Source organism: Rhinoraja longicauda, chromosome 8, assembly GCF_053455715.1.
Source record: "Rhinoraja longicauda isolate Sanriku21f chromosome 8, sRhiLon1.1, whole genome shotgun sequence".
Classification (NCBI taxonomy): domain Eukaryota; kingdom Metazoa; phylum Chordata; class Chondrichthyes; order Rajiformes; family Arhynchobatidae; genus Rhinoraja; species Rhinoraja longicauda.
In genome coordinates, this window is record NC_135960.1 from 32223365 (window position 1) to 32244999 (window position 21635).

Consider the following 21635-nt stretch of genomic DNA (forward strand, 5'->3'; position numbering starts at 1 on the left):
ACATACAACCTTTTTTCATTTTTTTTCCTTCCAAGGACTTTATTCAATAATTGCATATTAGTGTACCAGAAGGTACAAAAACATTCAGTAGCCACATTGCATCAATCAATCATTATAATACAATAGTGGCATCTTTATCTACAATGCACTCGACACCCCATGGCGACCGGCATTCACGGAAGGTCTCCAGAGTCCCTGTGGACACTGCATGTTCCATCTCCAGGGACACGCCAGCACGGACATAGGCCCAGTAGAGGGGCAGGCAGCCGACTCTGGTGTGACGATCAACTACCTGCTGCCTGGACCCATGAATGGCCATCTTGGCCAGGCCCAGGAGCAGACCGACAGGGAGAGGTAAGCATGGGCTGAATCGTTCTGAGCACGCGCCTCTCCTCGACACCCACCGTGACAGGGTGAGGACCGGCCACCCTCGCAGTTACAACACCCTCATCCCCTGATGAGCACCACGCTGGCTCAAGGTGACCAGATTCCTAACTCTTTACAGTATAATTGTGCCTGCCTCTATCGTTTCCACTGGCAGCTCATTCCATTTACCTACCCCTTTGTGCATGAATAAGTTGTCCCTCAGGTTCTCTCCACATTCATCATTCAAGATCACTCAACATCTTCCACACATATTGTGCAAGCAAGTGTATCTGTCCAAGATATCTCTTGTATTGCCTTACCACTGAGACCATTTAGCCCATCCAGAACATGTTGGCTCTCGGAGAGATTCCAACAATCCCATTTAGTTCCCTACACCCTTTTCTGTTATACATTCTCATTCACTCTCCTGATTCTCCCACCACCCAATTAACCTGACAACTAGAACGTGTTTGAGATGTGGGATAAAAGCGGGGAAAGTGACCAAGTCACAATATGTAAACATAGAAAAATAGGTGCAGTAGGCCATTCAGCCCTTAGAGCCAGCACCGCCATTCAATACGATCATGGCTGATCATATAAAATCAGTACCCCATTCCTGCTTTTTCCCTTAATTCCTTTAGCTCTAAGAGCTAAATCTAACTATCTCTTAAACATCCAGTGAATTGGCCTCCACTGCCTTCTGTAGCAGAGAATTCCAGATTCACAACTCTCTGGGTGAAGATTTTCCTCATCTCAGTCCTAAATGGCCTACCCCTTATTCTTAAACTGTGACCCCTAGTTCTGGACTCCCCCAACATCGGGAACATTTTTCCTGCATTTAGCCTGTCCAATCCTTTAGGAATTTTATGTTTTATAAGATCCCCTCTCATTCTTCTAAATTCCAGTGAATACAAGCCCAGTCAACCCATTCTTTCATCATAAGTCAGTCCCACCATCCTGGGAATTAACCTGGTGAACCTACACTGCACTCCCTCAATAGCAATAATGTCCTTCCTCAAACTGCATACAGCACCGGAGGGCAGGATCAATCCCAGGTCACTGAAGCTGTGAACAGTTGCAATACCTGAAAGGAGGTAGTATTTGGGCTGCCCTTGTTCTATTGGGAGAAATCAAAGAAATAAATCTTCAAGACAATGACTGAGAACGGAATTACAGGGTGGTGGCAGTGGCAACACAACTGCAGATGCTGGAATCTGAAGAAAAACCAGGCTGCTGGAGGAACTCAGCAGGTGTGAAGTGGTTGGGATGGTTGACGTTTTGGGCCTGGTTCCAACTTGGTCAAATAACCTATCCACGTTCAGCTGCGCTGACAGGTGACAAAGATCCAATGGGGCAGTCAGCACTGGAGACCAGGAGGGTGATATGGAGGGGCAGCAAGGAGTAAGACTGACAGCGAGAGATGACGGCGTAAACGCAACACTGCTCGCAAACTCGAATTCTCAACAAAAATTTTTTTAATGTCTTACAAAATATATAATAGCTAGAAAATATTGCCAAGTACAATCATAAAATAATCTGTGGAAGAACTGTAAACATACACTCAGGACCCAGCCTGAAGAGCAGCTTTCACATCCAAGTATCTGGCAGAGGCTCATGGATCATTCTGTGCAGCTCCCCAGCATCAACACTGCTGGAATCCACAGACTCTAAACATCCTGACACCCCAGATCCTTTAGCACCGAGGGACCACCAGTCCACGAGGCTCCTGACGTTGGTGCAGAAAAACTAGGAGGAATTTCTGGAATCCGCGAAACATTTTGCAACGGGGAAGTAAAGTTTCTTCGTGAGGGTGTAGCTGGGCTGTGGCATTTGGGTCTTGGAATTCTTATCCGTTTTCTCACTTACGTCCCTATTGACGATGGTCAGAATGCTGAGGAGGTCCTCACTAGAGTGGAAGAGAGAGTCCGGTTAGATGGAGGTGCTCTGATCAACACAGCCAGTCCCATCGTACCAAGACCATCCGCGTGCTCAGGCCTGGGGCTCCTCCTACCCAGTCCCATCCACGACTGGCCCCGTCCACCCCACTGTCTGCTCCCCCTCCCGTGGACTGACCCCACCTCCCCTCTGTGATAGGCCTTCCATCTCCCCACAAGTCACCCCCACTCCCTGCAGTCAGCCAGCCCATCACAGCAAGAGACTACCCTCCCATTCTTAATTGTAATTTGCACAACTAACCCTCCCATGCCCATTCCCTACCTAAACCCAATCCCCATTCCTTCATTCTCTGATGGCTCGCCTCCCTTTCTTCTGCCTTGCCCCATTCCTTGCTCAGCCATGCTCCCTTTGTGCCTATCTTTGCTTACCTGTATTTCCGCTCTCTCCTCCTCATCCCCTCCCCATTCCCCTGACACACTCTGGTGACTCCCTCTCCTCCCTCCCATCGTCCATCCCAGTGCATTCAGCCCGGCACTGCGGCAGGGTGGAATACCTGGGGCAGTATTCCTCCAGGTTGTCACAGAGCGACTGAATATACCAGGTGCCCTCCAGCACGTGCCGGAAGGAGGCATATCCCTCCACTGTTGCCATGCCCAGCAGGAAATCTGCCTCATCAGGGATGGTGAGGCGATTGGCCCTGACTGCATCCTCCTCCAACAGGGGGTTAAAGCCATCTTCCTCCACTGTAACACCTTCCTGCCTTTCCGACCCCTGGCACGCCTGGATGAAGAAGACCTTGGGCTTCTTCTGGAGGGAAGGGCATTGCGAAGCCGAGAAGTAGGAGGTGATGTCGCGAATGGCCACCTCCCTGTCGTCCGTCCCGCACATGAACCCCTTCCGACCATGGGTCAGAATGCAGCAGATAAAACAGTCGTAGGGCTTGTGATCCTTCCTACGGTACTCGTCCATCTTCTTTTTCATCTCTGCGGCAGGCAGGTCATTCTTTATTTCCACCTTGAAACCCAGCCAGGTGAAAATCTGCTTCAGCCGGTCTGTGGGGACACAGATAAGGTCAGTGGAGTCTGTGGCTCCCATCACCCAGCAGATCTACAAAGACTGGAGAATAATAGAGAGATCCCAGTCATTACCTGCATCTTTCTCCGTTCCCCTGCGTAGTGGCATCTTTTCAAAGGTGCAGTTGTTGATTATGACACAGTAGCCTCTTGGGTTGTTCTCCATTTTGTAGCTGCCCAGAGTCTGCTTCAGAAACAAGATGATGAGACTTCCCACACACGTGAAGAGGAGCTCACTGACATCATCCAGAACAACCTCATTCTAGCTTTAAGGAGTTTCTCTTTCTTGTATTAATTTAATTACTAGCCCCTTTTACTCTCCCAGCATAAAACTACCCCCTCCCACCGCAACAATCCTACATCCCCTTTCATTATTCTAACAATTTCAGTTTGATACCTATTAATCTTCTTTATACCTCTATCTATGCAAACTGATTGATATTATTTTAAAGGTGGTTAAATCGTACAATCTGGAAAAGCCATACTTGGTTCATGCTGTAACAGCTTTAATTTAATGCAATACTCCAGAGGGGATTGTACAAGATGATGAGGGAAAACTAGATGCCCGAGATTTCTTTTGAGAAGGCTGTTGATCAGTATTCATATAAATGAACAAAGGAGCTACATAACTAACAAAATGTTCATTCTAAGAAAAGCAAGCACTCGGCAGATCAGGTAGTATCTAGACAGATCAAGAACCCTCATCAGAATAGTACTAAGAAAATAAGCAGGCAATAAATTGCATAGCGTGAGAGTGCTGGAGAAAATGGAGAGAATACAAACACAAGGTGCAGACTAAAGTTGTCATGATAACAATTACTTTAAAAACTAGCTGCTTGCGATAGAAGAGAATGAAAAAGCAACAGATTGAAAGGTAAAGCCACCTCTAGGAAGAGACAAAAACAAGGCAATTCCATGAACTGTGAAATGCTATAGAGTTCTGTGGGATGCAACATGCCCAGGTGCAAGACAAGACAACTGGAGTAACGCACAAGACCAAAGGTGGAGGTCAGATTGCAAATGGGCTGGAGAATTAAGGTGAAAGTTCAGGGTCACGATGCAGACTGAATTACCTCTGCAAAGAGGTCACACCATCTGTGCTTGGTTTCTACAATGTAAAAGAGACCACGTGTACACCAACTGCAAGACACTAAAATCAAAGTGCAAGTGAATCGCTGCTACATTTAGAAGTATCATTTGAGTTTCTGAATAATGGGAACAGATAAAAGGGCAGTTGTTATGTCTCCTGCATCCCGTAAATGATGTGACATGCGTGGGCTTAGTGGAGGGTGCTTGAGAGGGAATGGTCTCATTATAGTACTGAAAGGAGAGTGGAGTAAGCTGTTTAACAGTGGCATGTCATTGAAGATGCTGGAATTTGAGGATGATTTGTTTAAATTGGAGGCCGGTGGGGTCAAGGAATCCATCCTTGTTCTGCCTGAGGTGAGAGCAGATGCGACATTGAGGAGACGCCCATCAACTATGGGAACTATAATCAAAGAAAACATCAGAAGGACACAGGTGTGCAAAGCCTCACCAGAGTAGATGCAAGGAAGGCGAAACTGGGGGTATAGGATGGATTCCTTTCAGGAGGCAGAGTGGGAGATGTTCAGATAACTGTGGGAGTCAGTGTGCTGAAATGAACATGTATCATTAACCTATTCCCTGAGATGTAGATGGAATACACAAAAGAGAAGGGAAACAGAAAAGGACCAAATAATTTTTAACAATAAACCTTGCCCCAATGACCCCCACCCTTTTGAATTCCTATCCACTTGTGATAAAGGCCACAATCCTATCATTAGTCCCAAGATCCAATCGAAATATTTGAGGAAACAAAACGGGAAATAGTTAACAAGAATAGAGAACTGGCAAATAGTAAGTGACCTGTCCACACCTGAAGACCAGGAACAAGCCCGATGCTCTTGTCGTGAGAACCGCTGCTATCCTGCTCTCTTAGGTCTGCAAAGACACAAATGGGTAGATCATCAGTAAATGCTACCTCAGCAACATAGTTGAAGGTATGGTGTTACAGGGGGTGAAAGATTTGGGCATTGATCCATACACATTTTTTTATCATCAAACTTATCGCATCCATCTATTAAAAACCACTTTACCACTGACAACTTTAATTACTCTCCTTAACCTTAGACTCGACTTGAATTTGCCTGGATCCAAATGACCAATGTGCCAAAAGACTTCTTTACCACATCATCAACCTCTGACACCACTATCAGGGAAGTATATACCTATACTCCTAGACCCCTCTGCCCAATAACACCCCCCAAGGCCCTACCATTCATTGTGAAGGTCCTGCCCTGGTACTACCTTTTGTGTAGATTCTGCCAGTAACCTTTCATGTCAGCATGTAACTATATTCAGGTTGTCTACTTAATATCACTGAATACCAAACATCTTTAACTCAAATTTTACAGTGCAAGGTTGGCACCTACAGCATTTGTGGGAGAGGGTTCCACAAGTCTACCCAGCTTTGTGTGAAGAAGCATTTCCTCACTTCTCTCTGGGCTCTGATTATGTAGTTACATTCCTTGTTCGTGCAATGAAAAAGTTTCTATGTACTTTCAAAACACTGACAACCTTAAACAATTCCTAGTTCATGTAATTTCTGCCAATAATTTCACTACTGAGTGTCTGGCAATGCCTTGGTGATTTTGTCTTGCACAAATGTTGCTGCCTCTACCCAAGAACTTGTTAATCAGATTCCAGTTTGGTGCAACTTCTAAACCTCGTCCATACCATCCACTGCCTTGCTCTCAGTCATCGGGTCGGCAACCTCCTCCCCAGAAAATCATTGAGCAGAAATGATCTTCCCAAACCCAGGTGGGCTTTCACCAATCAGAGGTTGCCCTTCCAGCTATCTCCTCATTGATTCCTCTCACATTCTGAAACTGTTTCCTTCGCCGTGATGATTCCTGTCTGTAATTTAATGGTGCATCTTTTTTACTTAAAAAATTGAAACAAAACTCAGTTATTGTGCTGCAATACTTTTCCTGCTCACGACCTATCCTCCTTCTCCCTATCTTCACTCACCTTCACTTTCTGGCAAACTCACTCTCACCTTCTATGTAATCTCTCTCCCCTTACTCTGACGGTCTCTCTCTCTACACTCTTTCTTCCTTCCTCTTCAGTCACTCTCTTTTCATTTCTAGATGTGGTTGATTACCTGGTCTCTCATTAATGATCATGGAGGTGATACTGACCTTGTCCAAGTGTTTGATTGTCTTGAGAGACTGAAATAAGAACAGAAAAGAGCAAAGATGAGGGGCAAACTCATACTGCTGTGGTCAGCTACGCGGCAACTTGTCTCATGATTTCCAGTTTCCTATATGTGCAAGGGATGAAATACTGTACATATTCACCGACATACATGCAGACCTCTGCTCACTTACATAACAGAGTGAAAACAGAAAATGCCACAATTGGCAAGTTGGGCAGCATCTTTGGAAAGAAAACCAGTTCATGTTTCAGTTTTTGAGCAAGTTTAGTTTTTGATCTTCAACATTGTAGACCAGGATTTTGCAGCAATTGTCCTGTTCTTGTAGTGCAGTCCCCCTATTATAAAACTGACTTGAACCTACCAGTATTGTATCCTGGTGTTGCAGAACCATGTCTCGTTTAAAAGTCAGCTGATCAGAGTTCAAGATGGGCTAAGGAGACCTTGGATGACCAAACAGGTTGTAAGTTTGGTCGAAAAGAAAAGTGAAGCCCATTTAAGATTTAGAAAGATCTTATAAAACAAGCAGCAAATAACTGGAGTGGACAAATAGAAGAGCCAAAAGGGACCAGGAAATGCCATTGGTGAATCAAATTAAAGACAAACACCAAATCTTTTATATGTATATTATATTATTAGAAACAAGAGCATAATCAGGGTAAAGGCAAGACTTAAGGATAAAGGAGGGAATTTACGCTTGGAGACAGAGGATGTAGGTGAGGTACTAAATTATTACTTTAACTATTCGGTAAATTTCAATGAGCCCCCCCCCCACATCCTTTTAAACTCCAGTGAGTACAGGCCCAGTGCCGTCAAACGCTCATGTAAAAATGTGTATTTTAAATTGTCAGGAGGATGGCGAGAACAAAGGGAGTATCAATGATTGGATGCTGTTAGAATATGAGATACTGCTCTTGGGAAAATCTCCAATTGCTCATTGGAGCAATGTAGGAGGTTGAAGATAGCAAGGAGGGAGTGGGTGCAGGAAAGATAATTACAGTGGCTAGAAGCTCAAGATCACCTAGTTGAGGTGTCCTGTAAAACAGTCATCCATCTGCCTTTGGTTTCTCCACACGTGGTGTGTGCTGAATGCAGTATATACCAAAATATTGAATGCAGAAAGAAAGGTGTCTGGTGGTGGGATCCATTTGGATCCAGCAGTTATTTATCGAATGTGTTGGCTGGTGTAGTGGGAGTTAAGGCCAAATGGAACCTCATTTTTGTTGTGGTTAGGTGGTGAGGGAGCAAGTGCAGGAAATAGAGGAAACAAGTCGAGAGCCTGTCAACCACGATGAAGGGATGCGATAATTAAGGAAAAAGATGAAGATCATCTGAAAGACATGATGTGGAAAATCTCATCATCCAAGCTGATATGAAGGAGACAAAGAAACCAGCAGAATGGAATGGAAACGATGGGAGATGGAGTCAAATTAGCTGCGAGAGTTTAATGGTGTTTGACTCTCACTGTATAACAAAGGTCCAAATTCTTGGGAACATTGAGAATCAAATGCATTACGAGATGCAGGCCTGGTACATGACATTGGTGTCACTATAAAGCTGTTGCCTGGGTAGAGGTCTGTCATTGTATAAAACATATGTAAAGAAAGGAAAGAGTGAGCCAAGGACCCAGTGAAAGTGAGAACACCATAGAAACATAGAAATAGGTAATGGCATTTTTGGGTTGTACACAAGTGCAGGAAGCACCAAAGCAATCCAATATATTAACCCAAGACAATATTTTGCATTGACAGTCACGTTCTCAGCAATAACATTGCTAATTACATGGTGACAGTCCAGTAATCTTTCCCAGTATTACACAATGACAAAACTTTATCTACCAGGAGATAATGTGTTATGTCAAGAGCAACAAATGTTCTTCAGTACCCCACCTCGATGGATATAGTCAGATCAGAGCTGCCAGTGTTACACACTGATGGCCCTGGACTCACAAATACTGAATACTATTGGTACTCAATAACATACTCGATAACATTCCTGCACCCTTTACTACTATTCTCTACCATTCTTACGATATACAATTAGCATTATTGCTACTATTGTTACTACTCTAACAGGCTGGATACTTCAGATCGATTTGATGCAGTTGGAAAATAAACAAAAGCTTCCAAACTACTGAATGGATCCCGACAATTTAATTTTACGCACCAGAAAGTTGTGACATTGAATTCTGTAGTGACCTTGAACTGGGAGATCTTCTCAGTTCCTGCATAGAAGAGGAAAAGGCATTGATGTTTAATGCAAGAATCTAAAATGCAACTCAAAACCACTAGATGAATAATCAGCAGGAGAAGTACAAAGGGAATGGTTTAGGGTAGCGTCCCGGGTGCCCAGTTTTCAGCTAGCCCTTTGCTCAAGTACCTTTAGAAAGCATTCAGAAGATATTGTTAGTTATTGACATTAGGAAACAGTGAGTGGTAGGAGACAAATTAATAGAGGGGAAAGTGGGCAGGTTCCCGATTGACACGAGGTGATGAATTCTCGAGAATGTGTTGCACGTCATCATATGTATGAACCAATTTAATAAGATAGAAACATAGAAAATAGGTGCAGGAGGAGGCCATTTGGCCCTTCGAGCCAGCACTGCCATTCATTGTGATCATGGCTGATCATCCACAATCAATAACCCATGCCTGCCTTCTCCCCATATCCCTTGATTCCGCTAGCCCCGAGAGCCCTATCTAACTCTCTTTTAAATTCATCCTGTGAATTGGCCTCCACTGCCTTCTGTGGCAGATAATGCCACAAATTCACAACTCTCTGGGTGAAAAAGCTTTTTCTCATCTCAGTTTTAAATGGCCTCCCCTTTATTCGTAGACTGTGGTCGCTGGTTGTTGAATCCCCCAACACTGGCAACATTTTTCCTGCATCTAGCCTGTCCAGTCCTTTTATAATTTTATACGTTTCTATAAGATCCCCTCTCATCTTTCTAAATTCCAGTAAATACAAGCCCAGTCTTTCCAATCTTTCCTCATATGACAATCTCGCCATCCCGGGGATTAACCTCGTGAACCTGCACTGAACAGCCTCTATGAGACTATGTGAGACTATTCTCCAAGTTTCTCTTTATCACAAAGATTGGTGGCCCCATAAACAATCGATGGAAGCATTAAATCAATAAAATCATAGCATATATCAAATCATCCAATTTGAACTTAAAATGATGGAATACAATGTTTTTTAAATATTAAAAAGTTAGTATGAACGTGGATCAAAGGGACAAAGTTATTAAAGTGGCATGGAGAGATACAGAAAAATACCAAAATCACAACTAGAGTATTGTCAGCAATTCTGGACACCACACTACACCTCAGAAAGGATAAATTGGTTTTGGATGAATGCAATATAGATTTACAAGGATGATAAACTGCCCGATTGCAGAAACCAAGTTTTTACTCACAAAAGGTGGAAAGTGAAGTGATGATACATGCATTATTTTTACAGATGCAATGGAAAATAAGTTTTCTTTCGTTCAATAAACCGACAGGGTGAATGCACAATCTTTTTCCAAGGGTTCGGGGAATCAAGAACCAGAGGGCATAGGTTTAAGGGGTAAGATATAACAGGAACCCGAGAAGCAACTTTTGCATTCAGAGGGTGGTGGGTGTATGGAGCAAACTGCCACGGGGGGGGGGGGGGGTAATTGAGGCAGGTACTATAACATCATTTATAGTTCCTTGATAAGACACAAAATGCTGGAGTAACTCAGCGGGACAGGCAGCATCTCTGGAGAGAAGGAATGGGTGACGTTTCAGGTCAAGATTCTTCTTCAGACTCTAAACGTCACCCATTCCTTCTCTCCAGAGATGCTGCCTATCCTGCTAAGTTACTCCAGCATTTCGTGTCCATTTTTGGTTTAACGCAGCATCTGCAGTTCCTTCCTATACTTTATAGTTCCTTGGATAAGTACATTGACAGGAAAGGTCCAGAGGGATAAAGGCCAAATGCAGGCACATGGGACTTGCTTAGATGAGGTGTCTTGGTCTGCATGGACAATTTGAGCCAAAGGGCCAAATGTCTTGCTGTATGACACTACCTGTGTCTGCCAGTTGGCAAATCCAGGATTGGAGTAGAAAATTTAGAGGCAAGACTTCAGGTGGAAAGTTAGGAAGCACTTTTATGCACATTGGTTGAGGTTTGGTCCTATCTTTATTTATTCATCCAAGACTGGCATATTTTTGTCAACAAATGGCATTAACAAGTTATGTAGTGAAAAGTGGGTAATGAATGATTTCATAGGGCACTTAGTGTTACTGCAGCAATCTGCAAAAGGCATAAGAATGTATTAATAATATATTCCTTTATTCGTCCCACACCGGGGAAATTTACAAGGACACATAAGTATTGATGTACTCACAGGGGACAGCAGCTCCTGTGGCAAAGAGACAGGAGACTGTGGCACTTCGGAGGTCCCTGGAGAATTGGTCTCAGGAGTTGGAGTCAACAAGGGAACAGATATCCTGTCCTGACTCCTATCTAAATGAACACAGATAAAAACAAACAATAAAATCGTGAAGTGTCTGCATTTCAGTATAAACAGCCCAGCTGGATTCAGGGAGGGTGTAGTCGTAGAGGTCAGCAGCCACTGATTTTGAAATTGGGATCCGTGTAAGCACAGGGGAAACTCTCCAACGCATGGCCCCGATGAACAAACAGGGCGAGGGTGCCTGACACAACCTGGGGGTGTCGCAGGACCGCCAGTCTTAACTGTCTCATGAGGAGAACCAGTCAGCTACCTGGCATCTGGATACTCGACCCAGCATCCACCATCCACTCCTTGCCCATAACATCCTTCCCCATCATTGGTCATTGCCCACCACATGGTACACATCACTCAAGGACCTACCATCACCACGTGCCACTGGCCAGAACGGGATGGCCACTGTCCCCTGCACACTCTTGCCGCCTTGCTCCTGACCACTGCCCGGCATCCAAAACCACCACACATTATCTCTTTACCACTGTATACTCACAAGCTTTTCACCACCTGCCACTCATTCCTCAAAGTCCCAGTGAACCTATGTGTCTGCTTCATACTAGCACTGTCCTGCTTCCCCCTGCATTCCCCTGGGCCCTACAGTCTGCTGTCCAATGATATTTGACTCTGCATTAAAATTTGATAAGCAAGTCAACGCTGTGGTAAAAGCCAGCTTCTTCCAACTTCGAACCATAGCTAAAATCAAACCTTTCCTCAAATTCGACGACACAGAAAAAATCATTCACGCTTTCATTTCCTCCCGCCTAGACTACTGCAACTCCCTATACACTGGGATCAGCCAATCTTCCCTGTCCCGCCTGCAACTGGTCCAAAACGCCGCAGCGAGACTCCTGACGGGTACCCGTAAAAGGGACCACATCACCCCGATTCTGGCCTCTCTCCACTGGCTCCCTGTACGGTACAGAATCAACTTCAAGCTCCTCCTATTCACGTATAAAGCCCTAAATGGACACTCCCCCCCCTACATCAAAAATCTTCTAACCCCCCTCTCTAACTCCAGGTCCCTCAGATCGGCCGACTTGGGGCTATTCACTATCCCGCGGTCTAGGCTTAAACTCAGGGGTGACCGCGCTTTTGCGGTTGCAGCTCCTAGACTGTGGAACAGCATCCCTCTCCCGATCAGAACTGCCCCCTCCATCGACTCCTTTAAGTCCAGGCTCAAAACATATTTCTACTCCCTAGCGTTTGAGGCTCATTGAGGAGGCGCTGTGAACTGTTTGCGTGCTACTGTATGTTTTCATTTTTTTTTTCTATTGGAACCTAATCAAATGTACAGCACTTTGGTCAACGTGGGTTGTTTTTAAATGTGCTATACAAATAAAATTGACTTGACTTGACTTGACAATGTCCTGCTTCCTAAACAACCCACTGCTCTCACTCTGCCCAGAATTAATTTCCTTGGGACCCTCTGCCACATTGGAAATAGAGATTATCAGAAGTCCCTGATGATTTGCAACTCTGGGCAGGGAGAGTTAATAAGTTAATAGGAGCAAAATTATGCAATTTGGCCCATCAAGTCTACTCCGCCATTCAATCATGGCAGACCTATCTTTCCCTCCCAACCCCCTTCTTCCCGTAACCATTGATGCCATTACTGATCAAGAACCTATCAATGTCCGCATTAAAAATACCCACTTACTTAGACTCCTCAGCCGTCTGTGGCAATTAATTCCACTGATTCACCACTCTTAGGCTAAAGAAATTCCTCCTCATATATATGAGGAGCAATTTCTTTAGCCTAAGAGTGGTGAATCTGAGGAATTAATTGCCACGGATGGCTGTCTAAGTAAGTTGGTGTTTTTAAAGCCTAAATGGGTATTTTTAAGGATCTTTCTAAAGGTCCTTTTATTCTGAGATAAGACTCTCCCACTAGCAGAAACATCCTCGCCACACCCACTCTATCCAGGTCTTTCATTATTCGCTAGGTTTCAATGAGGTCGCCCCTCACACTTCTAAACTCCAGCGAGTACAGGCCCAGAGCCGTCAAACGCTAATCATATGTAAACCCAACCATTCCTGGATCATTGTTATAAACCTTCCATGGACCTTCTCTAAACCTAGCACATCCATCCTCAGATATGGGGCCCAAAACTGTTCACAATACTCCAAATGCAGTCTGATCAGTGCTCTACAAAGCCTTAGCATTACATCCCTGCTTTTATATTCTAGTTCTCTCAAAATGAATGCTAACATTGCATTTGCCTTCCTTACTACCGACTCAACCTGCAAATTAATGTTTTGGGAATTGTGAGCCAGCACTCCCAAATTCCTTTGCACCTTTGATTTCTGAATCCTCTCCCCAAGAGTTCAAAATTGTGAGCATGTTCTCTGGAGACATTGATTCTTCAATATAAACAAAGAAGGTGTTATCTTTAAAGCAGTAAATCAGTGTTGTCATTTGTTTTACAATTATCCAAGGCCCTCTCAGAACCATTCTGTCCGTTTCTCTCAGTAGGAATGAGGTTGTGGTGGATGAACATTACCTTCCCGTCGGTAACATTCAAACTTGGACACCAATTCATCCCCAAGTTTTTTGCATATGTCCTCTAGTAGCCCGGTGTCATCTTTTTCCAGCAATCCTTCCTTCTCCATTTCAACAAGGGCATCCAGCATGGCCTGTGGAAGAGACCTCAGTGTCACACAACAATAGACAATAGACAACAAACTTTCAGTAAGAGTTTATCAGGTTAAAATCATGCTGACTTCTCTTGGTGCAACGTCTTCATGTTGAACGTTCAGTAATTTAATATTAGGGCAGATATGACTAGCGATTATCTTTGTAAGGAGAGGCATGGCAGGCCATTGTAGATTATGCAATTTATTGTAAACTATTCTTCAAGGAGCACAGGCAAGATTAGGCTGTCCATCTATAAAGTTAAAGGCGGTTGCAATGATGTATGGACAACTAGGGAGAGGAAAGACTCACCCCCACAGCATTGCAGGAAGCCTGGAATTAATTTGAGATGAGTTTAGTTTAGAGATTATATTATCCCACTTTCTCATCCACACCCTGTCAAGTTAGGAGGAGGGGGAGTTCAACGAGATCTGGGTGTCCTAGTGCATCAGTCAATGAAAGGAAGCATGCAGGTACAGCAGGCAGTGAAGAAAGCCAATGGAATGTTGGCCTTCATAACAAGAGGAGTTGAGTATAGGAGCAAAGAGGTCCTTCTACAGTTGTACCGGGTCCTGGTGAGACCGCACCTGGAGTACTGTGTGCAGTTTTGGTCTCCAAATTTGAGGAAGGATATTCTTGCTATGGAGGGCGTGCAGCGTAGGTTCACTAGGTTAATTCCCGGAATGGCGGGACTGTCGTATGTTGAAAGGCTGGAGCGATTGGGCTTGTATACACTGGAATTTAGAAGGATGAGGGGGGATCTTATTGAAACATATAAGATAATTAGGGGATTGGACACATTAGACGCAGGAAACATGTTCCCAATGTTGGGGGAGTCCAGAACAAGGGGCCACAGTTTAAGAATAAGGGGTAGGCCATTTAGAACGGAGATGAGGAAGAACTTTTTCAGTCAGAGAGTGGTGAAGGTGTGGAATTCTCTGCCTCAGAAGGCAGTGGAGGCCAGTTCGTTGGATGCTTTCAAGAGAGAGCTGGATAGAGCTCTTAAGGATAGTGGAGTGAGGGGGTATGGGGAGAAGGCAGGAACGGGGTACTGATTGAGAGTGATCAGCCATGATCGCATTGAATGGCGGTGCTGGCTCGAAGGGCAGAATGGCCTACTCCTGCACCTATTGTCTATTGTCTATTGTCACCCGACACACCAGAGGCAATTTACAGAGTTCAATCAACCTACAAATTCACACATCTCTGGGATCTGCAAGGAAACCAGAGCACCTCAGACTGGAAGCTTGTGGTGTGTCTCAGGGATTGGGGCTGGGTCTTTTGCTGTTTGTGGTTTATATCAACAATTTGCATGCAACTGCACAAGGTACGAGTAGTAATTTTGATGATGACATGAAAGTGGGTGGCATTGTACACAGCGAAGATGGTTATCGAAAGGATGAAGAGATCATTTCCCTAGTCTACTCCTTGTACACCCTTGACTCTATGGCCAAGTATAATGTCAACGACTGTTTGCCAATTATACCACGATTGTCAGCAGATCCACAATGATGAGTCAACGCACAGGAAAGAGACCGAGAACCGTGTGGCAGAATGTCGAGACATCAACCTAGCCCTTATCATCAGCAAGACAAGAGTTGGTTGTTGACCCAAGAATGCAAGGGAATGAAAACAACACTGTCCTTGTTAACAGATCTGCTGCTGCGATGGTCAACAGCTTCATGATCGGAGTCATCCATTTCGCCAACAAACTAACCTGGTCCCTTCACACTGATGCAGTGGCAAAGAAAGCACATCATCATATTTGCTTTTTTAGGCATCCGAGAAGAGTCCGTGAGGATTCTCTCCACTTCTACAAGTGCACTACTGAATGTATTCTGACATGATGGACCTCAGCCAGGTATGGCAGCTGCTCTGGTCTTGATTATCTGAATTTACAGAAAGTGGTGAACACAGCAGTCAATTAGGCTCATCACTTCCTTCTATCCAGTCCATCTTCACGATTCAGTACATCAGGAAGGCTGGGAGTATTGTGATGGATATTGTGGAAAAGATGCAGGAGCGTGAAAGCAGACATCTAGGTTAATGAAACAGGTTATTTCCCATTGCTATCTGACTCCTGAAGAGGATGTAACTAGGAAAATGGACAAGGAAGAGCCAGTGGATGTAGTGTATCTGAACTTTCAGAAAGCTTTTGATAAGGTCCCACATAGGAGATTAGTGGGCAAAATTAGAGCACATGGTATTGGGGGTAGGGTACTGACATGGATAGAAAATTGGTTGGCAGACAGGAAACAAAGAGTAGGGATTAAGGGGTCCCTTTCAGAACGGCAGGCCGTGACTAGTGGGATACTGCAAGGCTCGGTGCTGGGACCGCAGCTATTTACAATATACATTAATGACTTAGATGAAGGGATTAAAAGTAACATTAGCAAATTTGCAGATGACACAAAGCTGGGTGGTAGTGTGAACTGTGAGGAGGATGCTATGAGGATGCAGGGTGACTTGGACATGTTGTGTGAGTGGGTAGATGCATGGCAGATGCAGTTTAATGTGGATAAATGTGAGGTTATCCACTTTAGTGGTAAGAACAGGAAGGCAGATTATTATCTGAATGGTGTCAAGTTAGGAAAAGGGGAAGTCAAAGATATCTGGGTGTTCTTGTTCATCAGTCACTGAAAGTAAGCATGTAGGTACAGTGTTGTAAATCTGTGGAATTCTCTGCCTCAGAAGGCAGTGGAGGCCAATTCTCTGAATGCTTTCAAGAGAGAGTTGGATAGAGTTCTTAATGATAGTGGAGTCAGGGGGTATGGGGAGAGGGCAGGAACGGGGTACTGATTGTGGATGATCAGCCATGATCACATTGAATGGCGGTGCTGGCTCGAAGGGCCAAATGGCCTACTCCTGCACCTATTATCAATCACCTCTCACAGCCCATTCCTGCAGGTGATGCCACATGTACTTACTCTTAACCTTACCCCGTTCAGTTATTTCATTATTGTATCTCAATATTTTTTGCACTAAGTTTTTGCACTGCAATCTCATTGTTCTGCTGTCTTGCACTCGTCAACAAGGGTCTCGACCCGAAACATCACCCATTCCTTCTCTCCAGAGATGCTGCCTGTCCTGCTGAGTTATTCCACATTTTGTGTCTAAAGTCAATGGATTTATTGCTGTGTTTATCATTATTGTATGTATACTGTTTACAATTTGAACTTCATATGAATTAGGATTTTTATTGCACCCGGATTTATATAGCAATAAAATAATTTCTACTCTCATAACATATGCATCTCTCATTCCTTCTCAGAAGCAAAGATAAACATATCTGGTATCTCTAGATAATTCAGGTACTTTGATCCACTCTATTAAAATTTTTAATTGTGCATCACTATTGTGATGTGTCTTTCTACTCTCACTTTCATGGAATTACATTGATGAACCTGTGGTCTTTTGATCATGCACATCTTTCAGAGTCTTTCTGTTAAGTGTAGACTCCCATTCCTTGCTTTTCCTTAAACAAAAAGGCAATCTTGTATTTTAGCTTAACTGGCACATGGCCCCTCGTCTGCCAATACCACTAATCTGTGTCATCCAAAATGGTTTCACTATCCTCCCTGCTGTCTTCCAAAGTTCCTGCACGTCATCACCACTTTAGAAAGATGCACTGAACTGATCCCAGAGATGAGAAGCTTTGGGTTATGAGGAGAGATAAGGAACTGGTGGCAATTCCTGAGATCATATAAAACAAGCAAGAACCAATTTTTTTGTTTGTTGGAAGCAATACTAAGACAGCCTTAATTTGAGCAAAAAGGGAACATCAGGGGAACATTGTTATTTCCAGAAGCTTGGGGACATCGGGGAAGACCTAAAGAAAGAGGAAAGAAGCAGAATCCATCACATAATTTTAAAGCAAAGCAGATGAACACGTCTTCTGAAAGTGAAACTAGACCTGATGAAAGGGCGAGGGAACGAGATATAGGAAATGTCTTTCTGAGAGCGGGCATTGGAATAGCAGGCTAAAAGTGCTCTTTCTGTGCCATAAAATACAACATTAGAGACAAGAAATCTTAGGTCAATGTGTTGGACACCAGATAAGGCACATCCATTGTACGCACCTTGATGTTTTCCAGCTTGGATTTAGACAAGTATTGAAGCAAGAAATGTTTTACAATCTCCAAATCCTTCGTAGTAATGTCCTCTGACACATCAAACAAAAGCTGTCTGCAATTAGAAGTAAGTTTACATTATGAAAGATTTGTCAAAATAGAAAGAAATTGGGACTGGGCAGAGTGGAGCAGAATTCCCCCCAGTCCTGCCAGTAATATCAAGCTCAGCACCAATGTACTGAAGAAATTAGAAAAACAGTCTATAAATTAAAGCTTTTTATGGCATTCAAAATGCTCGTGGGATAGGTAACAGGCAAGATTAAATGCAACATAGTTTCCTCTTTGTTGCTACATGAAACGCGCCCCGACAGCAACAGCAGTGGCTGGATAAATATCAAAGCTCCCTTCAAACCGTCCTATCAATTAGTTTGTTGGACTTTTACAGGAAAAGTCAGAAGCAATAATTCACTTCCCCAGTTCCAGTTCGCTTCCTACATGCGTACGATTTGAAGCAAAGCCCTTTACATTCTGAACCATTAAATGTTCTCAAGGCAACTACATGCTGGTTTACAACTGGCAACTCTGCTGAAAAATAGCTAAGAATGAGACCTCCACAGCCCCAGTATCTGCCAATGTTTACTTGCCTAAGGTAAACAGGAGGAGGTGATTTATTTCACAAAATGCTGGAGTAACTCAGCAGGTCAGGCAGCATCTCAGGAGAGAAGGAATGGGTGACGTTTCCAGTCGAGACCCTTCCTCAGACTGATGTCAGGGGGGCGGGACAAAGGAAGGATATCACGGTAGCGCAGCGGTAGAGTTGCTGCTTTACAGCGAATGCAGCGCCGGAGACTCAGGTTCGATCCTGACTACGGGTGCTGCACTGTAAGGAGTTTGTACGTTCTCCCCGTGACCTGCGTGGGTTTTCTCCGAGATCTTCGGTTTCCTCCCACACTCCAAAGACGTACAGGTATGTAGGTTAATTGGCTGGGTAAAATGTGAAAATTGTCCCTAGTGGGTGTAGGATAGTGTTAATGTGCGGGGATCACTGGGCGGCACGGACTTGGAGGGCCGAAAAGGCCTGTTTCCGGCTGTATATATATGATATGATATGATATGATATGTGGAGGAAGTGATGGTGTTTGCCACATTACACAAGCCTTTGCTCACCTGTATGATGAAACCCTGGCCCTTCCCGGATTCTTCAACTCCTTGCAAACCTGTTGTTTGTTATAGTTCATCCTATTCAAGAGCCTGAACTGTTTGATACAGTACAGCAGCTCCGCAACAATGAAACAGTCAGGCACATCGATGAAGCCCTGCTCCTGCAGAGCCTGGAAAAGACCAAGCCCAGAATCAGCCTTGTCAAGCTGGTTGATGCTCAATAAATCTCGGCAAAGGAACTTCATGGCCTTCAGTTCATCAGAGCCCAAGTTCGCACTGATGTCAATGAGAAGTGTATTCAACTTAAAATCAGCAGAATCCATCGCACCCAAGACCTAAAAGGGAGAAATCCACAATGCAGACAGTAAATTCACCACTGCAAACACACATTGTCTCATGAATCATTATCCCCCGTGCCAAATTTCCCCCCCACTTATTCCTCACCTGACCCAAGCCTTGTTCCCTCTCTCTAACCCACCTAGGCGCCAGCGAGCTGAAACGAGGAGGAACACCCTTGACTAAAATACAAACAAGTGCCGTAGGAACTCAGCGGGTCAGGCAAAATAAGCGGAGATAAATGGACAGAGGACGTCTCGGGTTGGGACCCCTCTTCAGTCTGAAGGGTCACCTGGCTGTTCCCTCTCTCCAACCCACCCAGGGGCCTCTTTACCCTCAGTCCACCGATTCCTGCGGGATCTCCCGGTTGCCAATCATTTCAACTTCCCTTTCCCGTACTGACCTTTCTGTCCTGGGCCTCCTCTTTTGCCAGAGTGAGGCCACACGCACATTGGAGGAACAGCACCTCATATTTCGCTTGGGTAGCTTACAGCCCAGCGGTATGAACGTTAAATCCTTTAATTGTAAGTAACTTCTACTAACACTCATCTCCCTTCTTGCTCCCTTCCTCCATCCTCGTCGTGTAACCAGTTCCATAGTTCGCTCCACTGTACCCCTCTTGAGATCACAGCTTCCCCGGCCAACATGGCCCTACCGTGGCACAACCACAACCCTGTCCTGATCTTTTCTCACCTCTTTCCACATTCCACCCCCCGCCCACTTTCAGTCTGAAGAAGGGTCCCGACCCGAAAGGTCACCTATCCCTTTTCTCCAGAGTTGCTGTCTGTCCCGCTGAGTTACTCCAGCACTGTGTCTACCCCCAGGAGCAGGAGTCCTGACTCCACTTACTGCTCGTCCCACGACCAGGTTCCAGACCCGAGGTCGGAAAATCGATGCCACCCGCAGTCTCAGCCAGGGCCGTCTTAACGCATGGGCCTGATGGGCACTTGCCCGGGGGCCCACGAGCATAGGGGCCCCATGATCTGTGTATGTTAAGTGACTTGCAATAAATAAATACTACTTTAAAAATGTAGGTTCAATAAGTGCTTTTTTCGCAACATTTTCGGTCACTAAGTGCTTCTCACAGCGATCTGTAAGTGTTTTTCGCAACAATGTAGCACCCTAAGTTCATCGCTAAGTGCTTTTCGCCGGCACGACAGGGGGGGGGGGCTGGTAGGGAAAGGGGGGTGGGGGAGAGTAACGGTAGGGACCCCAGTACACTGCTTTGCCCGGGGGCCCATAATGCTGTAAAAACGGCCCTGATCTCAGCCCGGGGTTCCGAGCCGACCCATGCGACGGAGGCCACGGTTCACCTGGGTCCGGACCCGGGCAAACGGCTGGCGGCCTGAGGAGCAGAGACCGGTGCTCACCTGGTGCTAGACCCGGGACCGATGCACTGAGCTGCGGCCTCACTTCTTGGTAAACGCGGAAGAGTCGTCAGATCGGCCGAGTCATTACGTCGCCGAGAGGCGGGAACCTCCGCACCAAACTGCCCATCAGTAAGCACTGAGCTAAAGCCGCCCACCAATATGCACGGCGTAAAACCCCACCAATCTGCACGGCATAAACCCCGCTCATTTCAAACCGCAAAGCAGACAGAGGTGTCAGCTAAGGACATTCAGCTCCTCCACCTTGAGCCATCCAACAAGGCGCTATTTGCCTTCATTCGGTTCCTCCAACGTCAAGAAAGTTAAATAACCTTATGTATATCCTGCACCTCACGGGCACATCGGCCCACAGCCCCTCACCTCCCACATTCATCAGTTAGCTTCTATCCTACAGCCAACCTCGGAGCACCTCTGATGGCGCGGAAGGCGAACCCACAGTTATACAGCACGGTATACAATCCCATTCAGTCTTCATGTCTTTCTCCACGGTAAAATCAGAGAAGAAATACTAATTGGGGAATTTGCCCATCTCCTGCGACTCCACACACAGATGACCACGGTTTCTGAGAGACCCTATTCTCTCTCTCTCGTTACCCGTTTCTCTTAATAATCTTATAAAATATTTTTGTAATCTTTTTAATCTTATCTGCCAGAGCTATTTCATGCCCCCTTTTTTGCCTCCTGATTTCCTCCTTAGGTAAGCTCCTATTTCAGCATGAGCATTTGAGCACTGGATTAAGTGTCTGATAAGAAGGATGGTTGTAGTGTGTTGGAACTCAGTCTCCAGGTTTCTCCACACACTACCTCCAGCAGCCGCACCCAGGTGCTGCACGGTGATATTTACGGTGCCCTAGCTGCTGCAGAGAAACTGGCAAAAAAAGTGGAGGGTGAACCTGGCAGGCATAGATTGAACACTCACAAAAACTCCTTCGCTATCACAGAAACTGGGCCGTAAATTTAATACCTCAACACAAACTCTA

The 21635-nt window shown here is 45.0% G+C and overlaps 1 protein-coding gene across 2 annotated transcripts; it reads right to left on the bottom strand.

Moving 5' to 3' along the window:
• Window positions 1–978: 978 nt before the first annotated feature.
• On the bottom strand, window positions 979–20763 carry LOC144595829 (caspase-8-like). Of its 2 annotated transcripts, none has more exons than XM_078403557.1 (11): window positions 20638–20763; window positions 18938–19266; window positions 17780–17885; window positions 13570–13702; window positions 10946–11064; window positions 8737–8794; window positions 6557–6586; window positions 5233–5297; window positions 3411–3519; window positions 2816–3314; window positions 979–2272 (listed from the first exon to the last, which is right to left on the bottom strand). In XM_078403557.1, exons 2-11 carry the CDS (start codon window positions 19252–19254, stop codon window positions 2113–2115), a joined length of 1596 nt encoding a protein of 531 aa, XP_078259683.1. In that variant the 5' UTR covers window positions 19255–19266; window positions 20638–20763; the 3' UTR covers window positions 979–2112. The 2 variants fall into 2 exon arrangements, with proteins under 2 accessions (XP_078259683.1, XP_078259682.1); XM_078403556.1 differs by having other exon boundaries at window positions 3411–3522.
• Window positions 20764–21635: the final 872 nt, after the last annotated feature.

Excerpts from the sequence above, each read along its gene's own strand:
- LOC144595829 (XM_078403556.1), bottom strand. The coding sequence starts at position 19,254 with ATGGATTCTGCTGATTTTAAGTTGAATACACTTCTCATTGACATCAGT. Across the intron at positions 13,703-17,779 it reads CCAAGCTGGAAAACATCAAG|GCCATGCTGGATGCCCTTGT; the intron begins GTGCGTACAATG and ends TCTCTTCCACAG. Across the intron at positions 2,273-2,815 it reads CTGGAGGAATACTGCCCCAG|TGAGGACCTCCTCAGCATTC; the intron begins GTATTCCACCCT and ends CTTCCACTCTAG.